Source organism: Populus alba, chromosome 1, assembly GCF_005239225.2.
Source record: "Populus alba chromosome 1, ASM523922v2, whole genome shotgun sequence".
In the NCBI taxonomy this organism is placed as follows: domain Eukaryota; kingdom Viridiplantae; phylum Streptophyta; class Magnoliopsida; order Malpighiales; family Salicaceae; genus Populus; species Populus alba.
The window spans coordinates 43,303,981-43,320,518 of NC_133284.1; the positions used below are offsets into that span (position 1 = coordinate 43,303,981).

Below are 16,538 nucleotides of genomic sequence, written 5' to 3' on the forward strand. Positions count from 1 at the left end.
TGCAATTTGGATAATGCTATCCAGTGGCTTTTCTTTGAACTATTCTTTCTCTGTTGTTTGCCAACTAAGCAATCGGCACACACTTTAGTAGGAGTTTTAAGTGGTGGCAGCCCTTCAACCATCTTTTTGTAATACAACATCCTCAATCCTTTGAAGCTGAGATGAGCAAATCTGATGTGCCATAGTTGTGTTTCACTTTCTTTACTAGCTTGAAAGAAAGCTACTGATTCATTGAGAGGTATTGTTGCAAACATGATGAACATTCTGTTGACTATCATAGCTATCTCCATGATGAGACCTCTAGTGGGATGAAATAGTTTGCATGTATTGTGTTGAATAAGTATTCCTAGTCCTTTCTCCTGTAGTTTCCCTATGCTTAGTAAATTTTTTTTTAGCTCCGGAATGTAATAAACTCCATCAATCTTTTGTATTGCTTCAGCTACATTCAATTTTACACATCCCTTTTCCATTACTGCCATTCTTGAATTGTTCCCTAGCTTGACAGAATGCCTAAATCCTTCATCTAGTTCTGTAAACCATAATTTATTTCCACTTATATGATTGTTGCAACCGGAGTCCAGAAACCATACCTCTTCTCTGGTTGAGTTATCAAGTTCCACATATGACATGAGCAACATTTCGTCTTTTTCATTCAATTATGCATAATTAGTTGTTTTTTTCCCAACTAGGACATTCATAAGAAAAATATCCCAGTTTATGACATTGAAAGCACTCAATTATAGCTTTGTTAAAAGATTGTCTTCCCCGGCTTCTACCTTTGCCTCTAAAGCCTCCACGACTTCTACCTATTCCTCAAAATCGATCATCTTCTCTTGCTTCAGACATGACCTTAAGAACTTGCTCTTCCTCTTTGTGTCCCTTCATTCTCTGCTCATGCACAAGTAGACTGCTTTGAAGTTCATCAATAGTCATTTCAGCAAGATTGTTTGATTCTTTGATGGAGCATAAAACATAGTCAAATTTTGTTGTCATAGACCTTAGAATTTTCTCAATAATGACAATTTGTTCCATACGCTCACCATGTGACTTCATTTTGTTGTCAATGGTAAGAGTTCTCCCAAAAATAATCATCAACATTCTCACCATCTTTCATTCCAAACAGTTCAAATTCTCTCCACAGTGCTTGTAATTGAGCTCGTTTCACCTTAGTATACCCTTGATATTTTTGATGCATTGAATCCCATATTCCTTTTGTAGAGTCTCTGTTCAAGATTGTTTTCATAATAGTACAATCATTGGATTGAAAGAGATAATTTTTTCCTTTCAAATCTATCTCCTCCACATTCCTTTATTGAGCCTTAATGCGTTTTGCGCCAGTTGTATTTCTAGGAATTTCAATCTCTATTAAACTCCAATATTCTTTGGAACGTAAGAAATTTTCCATTAGCATAGCCTAATGGTCATAGTGACCATCAAATCTGGGAATCACTTGTTGAACAAAATTTCCTTCAGCCATGAATTTGATCTCCTGAAAGTCTCATCTCTTCATTAGAACTCTCACTGTTTTCTTTTCACTCCTCTCAGGTTCACTAGAACTCTCACTATTCTCTCTTCACTCCTATGCTTTCTTGATGGTCTCACAAAAGAAAAAACTCTCAGTGTTTCTCTCTTCACTCCTCTCTTCTCAAGAACTCTCACTTTTCTCTCTTGATCAGGCTCTTTTGATGAAGCTCTGATACCAATTGTTAAATCTAAACAATCAGTTTAATAATTAAAATGAAGAGTAAAAAACCATAGCTTTATTGAATAGAAAGTTGGTTTATATAACAAATCATTACAACAGAAATAAGGGAAATAAGCAACCCACGTTTGAGACTTCTACAACCGTGGTAAATAAACAAAGAATAAATCAAACCTAATCTTGTAATCCTATAAGCTAGGATATTATTAACTTACTCAGTTACAACAAAGGGTTGCGGAGCGATGAAGGGAGTTGGTGCTGCTGGATTTGACGATGTGGAAAGGGTTGCTGCAACTGTATGAAGGAGGAGAGAAGGGTTGTTACATGGTGGAAAGAGATTTTAGTACGGGGAAAGAGGTTGGAGTCTGACGTGAGGAAAAAAAAAAAAAAACAAAACAAAAGAACGTGCTGGCAATTAGTGTTTTTTAGTAGAGTAAGGTTTGTTTCCTTTTCTTTTTTCCTTTCTCCTAATTTTGTCTTGATTTTTTCCTGTTTTTCTCTCTAGTTGTAACTTGTATGATCTATTCTCTACTTATCATTTTATCTTTTCTTATCATTTATCTCCTCATTTTTTTTATCTCTTTATCTCCTTATCTTATAGTTGATTGGGAGGGACCTAAACTTTCATGTTTATTTTGGTCCTCCTTTTCTCCCTTACTTATCACCCTATAATCTTTCCTTTTTATTTGCTATTTTCTCCCTTTTTTTTTATTTGAAAACACATTGGAAATAAAGGTATGATATAAAACATTACTTATTTTATTTTATATGATCAGCCTCTTGAACAATACAATATCATATATATATATATATATAAAACCCACACCTAGAACTAACGGATATAAACATGGATGATACATGTTTTAGCAGCTCTCACCTACTAAAGACACCCTTTCAGTAATAAAGCAAGATCATATGTCGTTTAATGCTAAAATTTATTGACAATTCCCAAACCATGCACCCAAATTCCCTGCTATGAATTATCCCCACTCATATTCTCATAACATCAAGGTATGATTTTTCATGAAGCTCGCGAGAAAAGAGGCCCTTGAAATACTCTTCAGCTGTTGTGCTCTTAAACATTGCCGGAGTCTGTTCGGTGACTAAACTGGGTGCTGGTCCAATCACGCCGTCATAGTTTGGGGACAAAAATGTTGCAATTGAGAGCCTTTCTTTCTCAGAGTTCACTGTTGCCCGATGCTCAATGCTACGGTATGTCCCGTTCGTTATGATCTGCAGAAATGATAATCGCAAGAACATTATGATCAATATCCAAGTTCCAAGCTAACATCGTTTGCAATTATGTATGTATTTTACCTCCAAAATATCTCCAACGTTGAAAATGAAGGCATCTGGGAGGGGCTTGACAGGAACCCATTCTCCATCCTTCTTTACCTGGAGACCTTCCACTTCGTTGACTTGTAGGAGTATAGTGAGACCTACAGCATCAGAATGAGGAGTAAGGCCAATAACCTTATCAGGTTGAGGGCATGGAGGGTAATAGTTCATCCTCATCGACTGAAGCCCGTTTCCGAAGAGCTCTTCTACTTCCTCTGCCTCTATCTTTAGTGCTTTAGCCATCTTTCCGAGGATTGTAATACCTAGGTTTTTCAACTCCAATGAAAATGCCTCCACAGTGTCTCTGCAAGGAGAAATCAAGAGGTTGTAGCTAGGTTACTGATTAAGAAACAATAGCACCTTAAAAAACTCAAAGTATACAAAGATCGACAGAGAGAAAGAGAGAAGACCTGAAAGGAAGAGGCAGCTTTGGAAACAAGTGGGGTTTCCTTGCATGAACTGGCTGGGTGACCATGAAGAACAGGTCACCCCAGTCAAGCTTTTGCTCCTCAGACACGACAAATGCTTGTCCGAAGCCCTCTACTTCTCCTGGATACTGCCAAAAGAGCTTCTTCTCTTCCATTGGCAGGTTAAAGAAGTCCTGGACATCAGTCTTTACTTTCTCCAACAACGAAGCGCTCACTCCATGGTTTACCAACTACGAGGAAGAAGAATCGATCACTGTGTATGTTAATTCTTTTTTGGTGGGAAATGGCGTCGTTTCGAGTAGGATTTGTATGGTAGAAGTTAATGCACGTGACGGGAATTTTGCCTCTCTTGGTTTATTTTATTACGAGAGAAAAGATGATTTTGTCGCGACAACTAGGTCTACCAAGTATATTCATTAAAAAAAAAAAAAAAGTATATTCATTAAACAAGCGAATGCAATTTGTCTTTCCATCAAATGTTTGAACTTATACCTCTTTATTATAATTGTAATTATGAGACGGTCGAATCTGGTCATAGATTATAATTTAATTGAATTGAATTAATCCAACATTTGACTTTTTAAAAAGAATACAAAATAAAATTATTTTGATAAATAAAAAAATCAAGAATTTGCATTGACATGCCTTGGAGAAGTTTCATATCAACAAGTTATCTAATTAAATTAAACTTTTAAATTAATAGATTATTAGGTTAATCAATCAGACGGAGCTAGATATCGTAATTGTGCTTTTTATTACATATAAAAAATACTAATAAATGTCAAGTCACAATAATAACCTTTTATTTAATACAGTATTAGACATCATTTTAATTATTATTAATTACATGATTAGGCATATATTAATAATTAATCAAATGATATGTGTGTGTATAATATAAACACATCCGTGCAATTGAATGATATTATAATATGACAATTATGATGATATTATAATGATGACAAAATTAACTTGAGTTACCTTGCCAATCAATAATTTGGATCATGAAATTAAGATAATCTCATAAAAAATAAATAAAAAATATGAAAGTTTAATTTTTTAATTATTTCAATATTTAATGATAAAAAAAAAAAATCAACTAAAAAAAAAATCAGAATTAACCTCATGACCCGAATGAAATCAAGATAAATTTTATTCAAATCAACTAGAAAAAATTAACAAGAAAAATTATTTAAAATTTTTACAAGGAAATCAAGGAAAAAAAACTTTTATGAAATTTGTATTTAATTTCAAATTTTCGAATTTTAAATGATCAATTGAAAAAAAAAAAAAAAAACAAGAAAGAGAGTAAAAGATAGGATTGTTGAATGGTAAAATTAAAAAAAAAAAAAAAAAACTAGTATTGTGAGTATAACTACTAGCATAATTCACTATGCAGTTTAGGAATATATATATATATATATATATATATATGACTCAGCGTTCTACTCTCTCGTAACAAAATTAAACTTCACTCTCAGGATGATAATAACAAATTAATTATCAGTGATGATGACCTTCACCAACTGGGAAAGAATGGATTAAAAAAGCAATTATATATATATATACTTCTTCATGTGTTCTTAAGGTTATTTATTAATTATCTATTTAAATCAAATGCATCAATATGTATGTTAACTTGCTAATGAACTTGTTTTTCAATTAACACTCACATCTTTCTAATTTTTCAGAGGGTTTTAGGTTCGAATTTAACACCGAAACAACGATGGGCCAACTCAATATCAGTACTGTGTTTTTCTTCGTTTATGGAGACGAAGCTGCACATGAAATGTGCTGTTAAAGTTACTTTGAGAAAATATTTGTAGATTGGGTTGTTTCTTTATGTCTGCTTTATGATCAGGGGTTTCGACTCGATCCAAATCCAGGATCACAAGTCGATGGCTGACAAAACCTTTGATGTTTTCGAGAAAAAAGAAAAGAAAAAACAAATCCATGATATTTTAGTAAAAGAAATTAGGTTTTTTCACTGATCTGGCTAGGGCTAAACCTTGAATTAATGGTTTGATGACTGTGAGCAGGGGTGGATAATGATAAGATGAGTATATTGTTATTATATGCAATTTTCTCGCCTTTTCAGTATTTTTTTTTTCTTTTTTTCTTCTTAAGCTTAATGCACCTTGGAGATGATATTTAATCTTGGTTGAATCACAAATGGAGCTCGAAGAAATCGCTTGCCATGGAATAAAAAAAGAAAAAGAAAAAGGTGACGAGGAAGAAACTAGAGAAACATGAGTGAGTGAGTGTGGTGTGTACCTGAAAGAAACCCCAGTCTCTGCAAGCAAGATGGAGCTTGGCCAGTTCAGACTCCATTGATTCTTGATCTAGTAACCTCTGCATATCAACAACCGGGATCTCATTAACCGGAGCACGGCTGGGAATGATGGTGGGCTGGTCTTGATCAGGACGGATATATCTTGGTGGGATGGCTGCCGTGTTTACCTTGGCCAGTTCCTGGACGCAGGGCACAATAAGAGAGCTTCCAAGCTGAACAACTTTTGATTCCATGTTTCTTAATTTGTATTTGCAGTACTGGTTTTTGCAGGTTTCTAGCTTTCTTTCTCTATATATAGGAGGAGAGAACACCACTCTCCTATGCAGTAATATATGAGTGAAGCATCCGGCAAATACTCTTCAGACTTTAAAAAAAACAAAAAACAAAAAATCGTTTCTAGAAACAGAGGTTGAAAAGCGTTATCTGATCGACATGCATGAGCAGAAATGTCAAAATGATGTGGCGACATCTTCCAAAATCTCCAACCCTTTCACACTAATATATTTCAAAAGTCATACAATATATTTAATAAAATTTCTCTTCTTATATAAATATATATGTATATATGATCATACGGTCCAAATATGTTTAATATGAATCCATTTGAACAGCAAAGCAAGAGGATTTTGTGAAGGGGCCAAATGAATGAGATTTTTTAAGGAAACAAATATAAAAGGTGAGCATTTTGATGATGAATATGACGGAGAATCTGCCATCATTTATGAATGTGGGGAAGAGAAGATATTTTCTTTGTAAATATTTAAGATCGGCTTCTTTCGCTTTGGGGACCAATAATTTCCATGTTTTAGTAAGCTCTTTAATTCTTATCCATTCAGACATGGTGGTAGTTGCAAGGCAAAGTCTATGATCTCTAGAGATTTGCTAAGATGATGTGATGATGATGATGATGATGATGATTAGCTGCAGAATTCTACTAAAAAAACGAGTAAAATGCTAAAAACTTCGAAGACGTGAGATATAATTTAATGAATTACAAGAACAATCCCATCTGGTCCCATTTCTAGAAAAGTCTTCGAAATCTGTTAACAAATGGATTTAATTTCCAGGTAAAAAAAAAGTAAATCCTCTCAGATTCCACTGTGTGAGAGCATGACCATTTCATCAACATATTAATCTTCCAGCCGTCTCATATTATCTCTCAGAAATCAGTTGTCTTTTTGCATCTTCAAGCAATGTTACTGGCAAATATCAAACCAGGAAGAAGCTGGAAGACAGAGGCAAGGACTTCAGAGGACTCCTCATTCCTTCTGCAATATTTAGCAGAAAACACCATTCAAGATGCACGCCTGCTCTCAAGCTGAAAACACCATTCAAGAAGCTGTGGAGTTTTCTGAAACAGCTTCCATAACTATGTGTTTTAGAAAAACCAGACAGTTTTGAGAGCAGAAGTTTGACATTATCTGAAACAGAGTTTATCTTTATTGTTTGCCAACAGGATGGTAACTCTTTATCCAGTTGAAAATTCCGGATGTCCTCCGGCATCCGGCCACGGCCGGATGTTTCACATCTGTTTCCTTTGACTCCAAAGTGGATGTGATGCATGCCTACGTATGCACACAGTGATGCATATGCTTGTGTGAATGTGTATGAATATCTAACCGTTCTAGAAAGAAAGAAAGGTCAAGCAATATGAAGCTTGACTTGAGAAATTTGTGAAATGTCAAAAAAAAAAAAAAAAAAAAACATTCAAACTCTCAACCACCTCCATAGCTAGGAAGATGCTGGTGAATTTTCTCCTTTTGACTAATGATTCTCCAAGGTCACTGTCATTTTTGAGTAGGAGCCAGGCTCCCTTATCTCTTTGGGAGAGTATTTTAAAGTTGTTTTTTTCTTGGCAGATTTTTTTAATTTTATCATGCTGACACGTGATGACATCTTTTAGGGAAGATATGGTGGTGAGTGGTTTTCTGAGACAAAAATGAAGAGATTAGTTCAAACAAAATACCATCTTGTGGATTAGACAAATTTTGACTTTCGATAATATTTTTATTTTATTTTTAAAAAATTATTTTTGATATTAACAGATTAAAATAATTTTAAAAATATCAAAAATATATTAATTTAAAATAAAATAAAAAATAAAAAATTTTAAAAAAACATTTTTAAAATTCAATAACAAAAAGGAATAAAACTGTTGCAGTGTAGATATTATCATTTAAAACAGCGTATTTGACCCGTACAAATTCTTAAAATTGCAGTGTTACATCTTTAACCTGAAAGTTCTTTCTAGAAAAAACAGCTTTAACTTATTTTATTCATTGATAATGAAGTTTTTTAGTGGGCAATTACCCCGTGATTAATCCTCCAGCACTAACTAAGGAGCTGGAAGCTTTTCGAGTAAACATTAATGTCTGTGTATGATTTTGGTTCATATTAAATTATATAAGTTTTATTTAATTACTCCCTAACAAATTCACATGAAGAGGGGAATATATTTTTGCTATTTTATAATTGACTTGCATGTCCCAAATTAATCTGGTTATGTCAAATCAGGAGTTGGTCGATGCCAGCACAAAAGATGTAAACATCATTAGACTCTGCGGAGAAAAAAATTCAATAGCTAATGGAAAATGGCCGTCCTTGCTAGCTATCAGTCAACAATTTGATTCACTTTACCAGAAAAACCCTAACCTTGTAACATGGCTCTAGTGTTGTTTGATTGTCAATCACGGGCACTGAATCCGGACTCTTGGTCTTTTTTCATATGCTACGGAGATTCAACCTCCAAACATGTCATATATTTGTATAAAGATTCTCACTTTTATTTCGTTTCTTTTGGAATAGCTAAAATATTTTATATTAATTCAAAAAATAAAATATAATAAAATAATTTTCATCTCATTTCAAATCTCGGTTTATTCTAGATTTTTTAACTAAATTTCATTCGAAATATTCTAATTTTATTCATATGTTCTGTTCCGGTCTTGAAAAACCATTAAGTTAAATTAAACCTGATTTAATTTAATTAATTAAATTACCTAAGTATAAAAAACTTTTTTTCATTATTATTTTCAATAATAATGATATTAATTTTTTTAATTAAATTTATCACTAATATATATGGTTTATATTCATGTTTTTTTTTTTTTAAGTTTATACTAGTATAAAGAATATTTTAGATCCTATTAGTCTTGATAACATTAACCTAGCTTTATATTTAAATTATGTGTTAAAACATTTTAATTTTAAAATATTTTAATATTTTATTTAAATTGAATTACTTTAAGTTAAAGATCTATTTAATCTTGACTATTTAAAAATATTTTAAATTTTGAAATTATATTTATTTGATATTGTATTTATATTGTATAATTTATAATTAATTTATTTTAAATTTAAATTATGTTTATTGAATATATATACACACACATAATATGAACTGAAAACAACACACACTTCAAAACTAAATTATTTTATTTTAATTAAAAAAATAAAACACGTTACCAAAACAAAATTGATAATCTATTCATTGGCAGGAGCACATTGTGATGATCACGTATACATCCACTAGATTTTGATTTGCCCTTCGAACATTTACATAGTGCTTTGAATGTCATAGCAGTATAAACTGATTCCCACTTTCAAGATAGAAGGCAACAAATTAGATTGCCATTTCAATTTCAAGAATGCCAGATATTTGTTCAACAAGATCAAACAAAAGAAAAATGTTAAATCCAGTTAAAATGCCTGCTATCTCCAAGTCGAAACTCTCCCCACGCAGTCGACATGGGCAAAGGGCAAGCGAAGTTGCTATGTCAATCACCAAGTAATTCAATGGAGAAGAAAATCTTGAGAGTTAGAAGGCTAGCCACAAATCATTGATGTTCAGAAGAAATCAACTAGACCATTAGATGCATCGCAGAGAGTAAAATTAATTGTATCGGTCCAAAGCATCAAAACTAGCACCCTAAAATCTAAAGAAGATGGCTATCTTAACAACATTGAGAGAGAGAGAGAGAGAGAAAACTGTAATTTCCATCGAGGACTAACACGTTCTCAAACCTTCATCGATATGTCGTTCAATGGCAGACCTGTAGCCTCCACTGAAACAGTTACTTTCTATGCTCTTCTCTGGCTACAATCTTGAACTTCCCTGACTGTTGTTGCTGCATAAATAGGAAGAAAAACCATCAAAAACCATTCAAATACAATAGAGTCTTCCAATTAAAATCTTGAATTAAAAAGCAAGAGGAGCAGCTTTCTTTACCTTATCCCATAAGTCAGTGTGGCTTTTGCAGAACCCAGCAACTATAGTCTCCTTCTTCCCTTCTTTAAACTCGATGCAAAGATCCTCGTTCAACCCACAAGTAACATGAAATGCCAGAGGACACTTAGGTTCAGAGCACTCAATAACACACCCTTTTCTACTCCTACAAACATAACATTTCCCTTCCCATCTCCTTTTAGGAACCTTAGAACAATCAATTCCTTCACGACCATCTGGGTCGTCGAAGAACACCTCAGGAATCAAAAGTGCACACACAACATGAGCCCACGACCCATCAACACCCTTTGTTGTGGTGGGTTTCAAAGCGCCACCTTTTGTTGGACAAAAGCAACAAGATAAGGAGGAATGCTTACTTTCTGACCTGTAAGATTTAGAAGCCAAACAATGAATACAAAACCAATCACCATCAGGAACACCCTTTATTAAAGGATTCCCGTAGCAAGTAGTGTGAACCATTAAATCACACCCATCACAAAACACTATAGGATCTGTTGGATCCCCATCTGTGCTTCGACAAATAGCACACAAAATCCCATCATCCTCCTCCTCGTCTTCTTCTTCTTTCTCCTCTTCCTCTTTACACTCCTCTTGGTTGTTTTCATCAAGAACTTTGACTTCCTCCTCTTTTTTTAAATCTTCTTGTTCACTTTCAATCGACTTATCAATAATAATATCAGGTGGGGTTTTCTTGTTTTCCTCGTTTGCTTTGATTTCTTCATTGAAAGAAGGATTATACTCAACATTGAGATCGAAAGGCGAGAGTGGCTTACCGGATACCAAATCAGGATGCAATGCCCAAACCCTCTTCTTGGTTGGCAAACAATATGCAGCAGTGGTAGTGACGTGGGGAGCAGCATCAGCAAGAATTGGATTCCGGGACTCCTTTCGCTTCTTGGCCGGCAATTGCAAAGCGATGGGTACATTTTCTTTGTTTTCTTGCTGATGCTGTTGTAAGAGTCTGTGTCTTTTGAGAGGAGGTAAGGCTTGGAATTTGGTATCCATTGTTGTTTCTGCGTGTGTTTATGGATTTTGCAGGTAGAGAGAGATGGAGAGGAGAGGGCTTTTCGTCTTGATGGGGTTTTTTTCCTTTTGAATTATCAAGGCAAATTGATTGCGGGGGGAAGAGAAGAGAACCCGGGAAGGGAAGTTTGTTGTGGCGGGAACCTAAAATTGTAACCCCTCCATTTTTTTGGTCCTATAATTTGAACGATGAAAATTTAGGTTTAGAACTTTACTAATAAAAAACTTTGAAGTCCAGCCCTCTGACTATCAGTAAAGTTTCGTTTAGGTCCTCCTACTTCTGGTAATTTTAAATGAATGAATGGTTGATCAATTTCTGGGGATGTTGCCATTTGCAATGCACACATCTTTGATTGGCTGTTGAAGAGCAAATCTCTCTGAAAGAGAAAACCAGACTGCGTATAATACACCAAGCACTTCAAAGCAAGAGACAATAGAGAGGATGATTTAAAGGCAGCAAGGAAATATTTTGGTGAAAAAACTAAGCAATTCCTGTTCTTGTTTTCTGATACGGTGAAAGGCGTAAAGATTGTATTTTAAAGTTTGTTTTTTTTAGAAATATATTAAAATAAATTTTTAATTTATTTTTAATATCGGCACATTAAAATAATTTAAAAATATTAAAATTTTTTAAAAAAAAAAAAAAACTCAAATTCTGAGCAAACATCATTTTGGTTGTAATATCAAACACATATTTTTGTGTATTTATAATCGTTTGGGAACGCAGTCCAACCCATGTTCTAAAAACATTTGAATTGCTTAAAATTATTATTTTTTTAGTGTTTTTGAATCGTTTTGATGTGCTAATATCAAAAATAATTTTTTAAAAATAAAAAATATTATTTTGATACATTTCCGAGTAAAAAGCACTTTAAAAAATAATCACAATCACACTCTCAAACATCCTCTAGGCTCTTGCTTACCCTCAACCCCAACACTTTGAACACCAACTTGTGCTTGGTTTTTTTTTTTAGTTACCGTGGGTGTCTGAATTAGTTTAAGTGTACCTCAACTAATCTCTCAAAACCTGTAAAGTTAATCACTAGGTAAGATTCTACTAACCATAAAATTTATGATACTCGAACTAGTGATCACTAATAAACAAATTTATAACTTGATAAATTAAGCCCTTAGAATTACCAACTTGTGCTGCTCTAAAAGGACATAAAATTGATCATCCTGGCCTGCCATGCCCTTTCAGAACATCTTGGTGTTCTGTGAGCATTAGTAAGATCAATGTACAAGAACTTCCAGCGCCTTCAAAAAAGCATTTTGAAATTACGAAACCTAAATCCAAAGTAAAATGCCAAATTCTATAAAGAAACAAGGAAGCACAGAAGTCCAGTGCAAAGCCACTCTCTGAATCTTTGGTCTATCATAATTATACCGGAAATTAAAGCACTGCACCTTCCTGACATCAACGATGAAAGTACGATATCCCACATTTCTGATATCCACAATGAAATGACTGCTGCCTTTCCCAAAAAAAAAACAAAATGCTGCCCCTGCTTTTATTTTGTTTTCCCAACATGTTACAATGTATTTTTTCGAGCTACGAGGAGTCAGAATACAGCTTTATATTGCCTCCACACATAATATATTTCATGATTAATTATTATACTATGCTTTTTAAGTTTGAGCTATTTACTATTTAATAAGACATTTCTTATCTCTGCTAATTGAATATTTCTAGCCAACATCTCATTTATATTCACCAATCAATTTTCATCTAACTTCCAAGATGAACCAATATTCACATGGTTTATAAATACCTTATACCAATAGATAAACAACATAGGTTACAACTTTCTTAAACTCATCATTTCACTTTTGTTCTTATATTTTTTTTTTTTTCTATATTTACTAATTTTAATCATTAGAAAATCTCTTGTTATATATATATATATATATATATATATATATATATATATATATATCAAGCCAATATTTGAAGTCATCACGTCTTAACTTAGAATCCTTACCCTTGAAAAACCCAATAGGTAAAGTTTTTTTCATGAAAATGGCATATTACAACAAAAACTAATAGGCATCGGCTTTTTTATTGTAGTAAAAAATATTATGCACTCAATCATGATTCATTATGGATTGGAGTGGTATATTTTTTTTTGATAGTTTTTACTTTGGTCTTCAAACTTTTATTTATGTGATTTAACCCTTTTGAGTTGAGCGTATTTAGGAGTGTGGTTGTGGTTGATTTTCAAAGTGCTTTCCACTCAGAAAAGTATGCCAATAATATTTTTTTATTTTTAAATATTATTTTTGAGATCAGCACATCAAAATGATTTAAAAATATAAAAAACATGTTAATTAAAAGCAAAAACAAAATTTAAATTTTTTTTAAAGTGCTTCCCGAACGCAATGCCAAACACCTTCTAATAAGTTGGCCTCCAATTGCATATTTTATTAGGAGGTAGGATTGAATTGAAAGTTAAGGGACTGAAAGTAAAACTCTCAAGTAACATGGGAGGCAAATTGAAAGTTTCATTGAAATATTCATTTTAATCCTCTATATTTTTTAGATGTTAGGTGATCAATCTCTTGACAATATATTTTGGTACCTAACTTCATTTTCCTCTTTTTTTCAGTCTTTTTCTTTTTCTGTTATGACTATTTTTAAATGATATTGGACGTGTTTAATTTTTAGAGAGGTAAGTATGATTCATCTGTGATTTTTTCTTAATTTTATATAGATTAATTTGTTTTTAATATTTATTTTTATAAGATTTTTTATATGTGTAGCCTTTCATTGTTTTTTTAATTATTGATCAATAAATTTTATGTGTTATGTGTAGCCTTGCATTGTTTTTTTTATATAATTATTGTTCAATAAATTTTATATTTATGTCCGTTTTTATTACAAATTTTATGTGTTTTTTATTTTGATAAAGAAGTTCATTAAACATAACCAGGTAAATTACTCATGCTGCAATGTTAGATATTTTGATCTTTATTTTTCACTTGGTTTTCTCAATTTCATTTTTGTTTGATGTTGATGAATTTTTCTTTTCATTACTTTATATAATGGTTATTGGGTTGTTTAATTATATACATGTATAAGTTTTTCGATTTACTTCTATATATATATATAATATATATATTATAAAAGTAAATCGAAAAACTTATACATGCATATAATTAAATCTATTTTCTAAAACGAGTGTTTAAGGTATGTAATATACTTATTTTATACATTGAATCCAGACACATAAATGGATATATAAAATATTTTTGCAAACACTTAACTAAGTTATCCAGGTCCTTATAGTAACAAGGAGTTGACAAATATCTGTTATTGTTTACTTGCTACAGTTTTTGAGACTTCACTTCTCACCCAAAAGTTAGGCTTTCATTTTTATTTTTATTTTCATAATACCATCTTTTGTTTTGAGTTGCTCAAACAATATATTTTTTAAATTGATGTTTCTTTTCATTTTATAATTTGATTCTTATATAAATTTGGAAGATAATTTAAGTATTTTTTTACATGTTACTTATTTGTTGCATGAAAGTCAAATCATATATCTTTCAATATTATCAGCTCTTGATTGCATGTTTAGAAAGTGTTATTTTTCTTTTCAAATATCTCACAATTAAAAGTAGCATGTATTTTCAAAAGAAATCCACGATACGGGTGCAACCTATCTAGTCACCATCTACTGTTTGTTAATCCTCATTATGGGCTGTCACACTGCGTTCCAAATCCCATCCAGAGCACTTCCAAAGATTGAGCAACAAACACTAGATACGGCACATGGTACTATCAAAGATTTAAGCAAATATCCAAAGAAAAAACCAGATGCGTGAAGAAGAGATGAAGCAACCACCACTTGTCTACCAGACATGAGGATTCTAGAAGAACCCTGGGCCTTTGCAAAAAGCACAACTTGCATCCATTGCCACCGCATATGGCAAAGCTACTCGACTTTATAGATACATGATATTTTTTGATAGATTTATGGTTATCAATTTACTCTTTTTATTATTTCTTTTAATGACTAACCTCTACTTTTCCATCTTGCATGGACTTGGAGAAACCAAACGTGCCAAGTGCTATCATATCAAGACTCGTCTCCATTTTGTAGGGTCGACTACTAGTTTAACTTTAACATATTTTGTAGTTAATTGATTAGTTATGTGTAATATTATTATATTCATGTAAATATATATTTATTATTGATAAAAGTTTAGTTTATTTTTAATATTTATATAATATTAGATTAATGAATCTAATATTTTATTTATGAATCTAGAGTAAAGATAAAATTTATGGAACAAAAATGTTTTATAAAGAAAATTATAAAGTTATTATAATTATAAGATTTTTATTACATCAAAGTATTGTTCCTTAAATATTCCTAGTTGATGTTTTTTTTTTAAATTTTGAATATTCATTCGAATCATAAAGACTGATACATATAGTATTATTTTTTTTATGAAATGAAGTGATTCATCTCAAAAGTTGAGATATAAGAGATATCTAGAACTAACATGTAGATACTTGTCATAAGATATGTATATTGAACCGAGAATTTCATATGGAGATATCACATGTGTCAATGAAAATACATTCATTTATTCATGGCTGATTGCACAAAATATTTATCACCCTTGATGAATTAGAAAAAAATATTTTATATATTTTGTTAAATCCTTTTGAAGGTAAAAAGAAATTTGAAAAGAGTCAAGTAGCAAGGTAGGTAGTCAAATGAATAATAATAAAAAAAAACCCTTGCAATAAGAAAATTATTATTAAGTGATTTAATGCAATAAAGCCTTTAGCCTGCCATAATTATTGACAATAAGGGTGGTCGTGGCCTGGTTGGCCCTCCTTTTTGGTTAGGCCTTCTCTTTATTAGATGGATTAAATAGGCGTGGCCTCCTCCAGTATTTTTTTATCCTTTCTTTTTTATGGGTGCGAATTACCTGTCATCAACCTTTCTTTTAAAAGAAAGAAAAACAAACAGCTTACCTGCTCCAGTATTTCTCCTTCTTTTTTATAGGTGCGTATTACCTGTCATCAACCTTCTTTTTTTATTTCTTTTTCTTTTTTATAGGTGCGAATTACCTGTCATCAACCCTTTTTTTTTTAAGAAAAAAATACAAACAGATTACCTGCTCCAGTATATTTTTTTTGCTGCTATTTAATTAAAAATATTACCTCACAGTACTCAAACCCCCGACCTTCTATAAGTGATCGACATTCAAAAAATATATCAGCCTTGTATACCTATATATGTATAGTATACAATCAAGAACTGAGAGACCTCCTGATATTTCAAGCACAAAAAGAATATATATATATAATAATATACACGAACAGTTATTTGCACTGGATTAACATGCTTACGACACCAAGATAACTTTGACCAGCATGCCATGATGAACAAGAACATGCCCCCTCGCTCGCATTAAAATCCAAAAAATGTCGTCACAGAACGACAAAAAAACTAGCATTGAATTTTGTTTTTGAACCAAGGTATCCCATAA

At 32.2% G+C, this 16,538-nt stretch overlaps 2 protein-coding genes across 2 annotated transcripts; both read right to left on the reverse strand.

Annotated features, from left to right (window-relative positions):
• Window positions 1-2,440: 2,440 nt before the first annotated feature.
• LOC118027494 (protein SRG1-like) lies at window positions 2,441-6,126 on the reverse strand. The gene is made up of 4 exons (XM_035030872.2): window positions 5,743-6,126; window positions 3,451-3,698; window positions 3,020-3,344; window positions 2,441-2,935 (listed from the first exon to the last, which is right to left on the reverse strand). The coding sequence occupies exons 1-4, from the start codon at window positions 5,992-5,994 to the stop codon at window positions 2,693-2,695; spliced, it is 1,068 nt and encodes a 355-aa protein (XP_034886763.1). The 5' UTR covers window positions 5,995-6,126; the 3' UTR covers window positions 2,441-2,692.
• Window positions 6,127-9,258: 3,132 nt separating this feature from the next.
• On the reverse strand, window positions 9,259-11,346 carry LOC118027495 (uncharacterized). The gene is made up of 2 exons (XM_035030873.2): window positions 9,990-11,346; window positions 9,259-9,888 (listed from the first exon to the last, which is right to left on the reverse strand). The coding sequence occupies exons 1-2, from the start codon at window positions 11,010-11,012 to the stop codon at window positions 9,835-9,837; spliced, it is 1,077 nt and encodes a 358-aa protein (XP_034886764.1). The 5' UTR covers window positions 11,013-11,346; the 3' UTR covers window positions 9,259-9,834.
• Window positions 11,347-16,538: the final 5,192 nt, after the last annotated feature.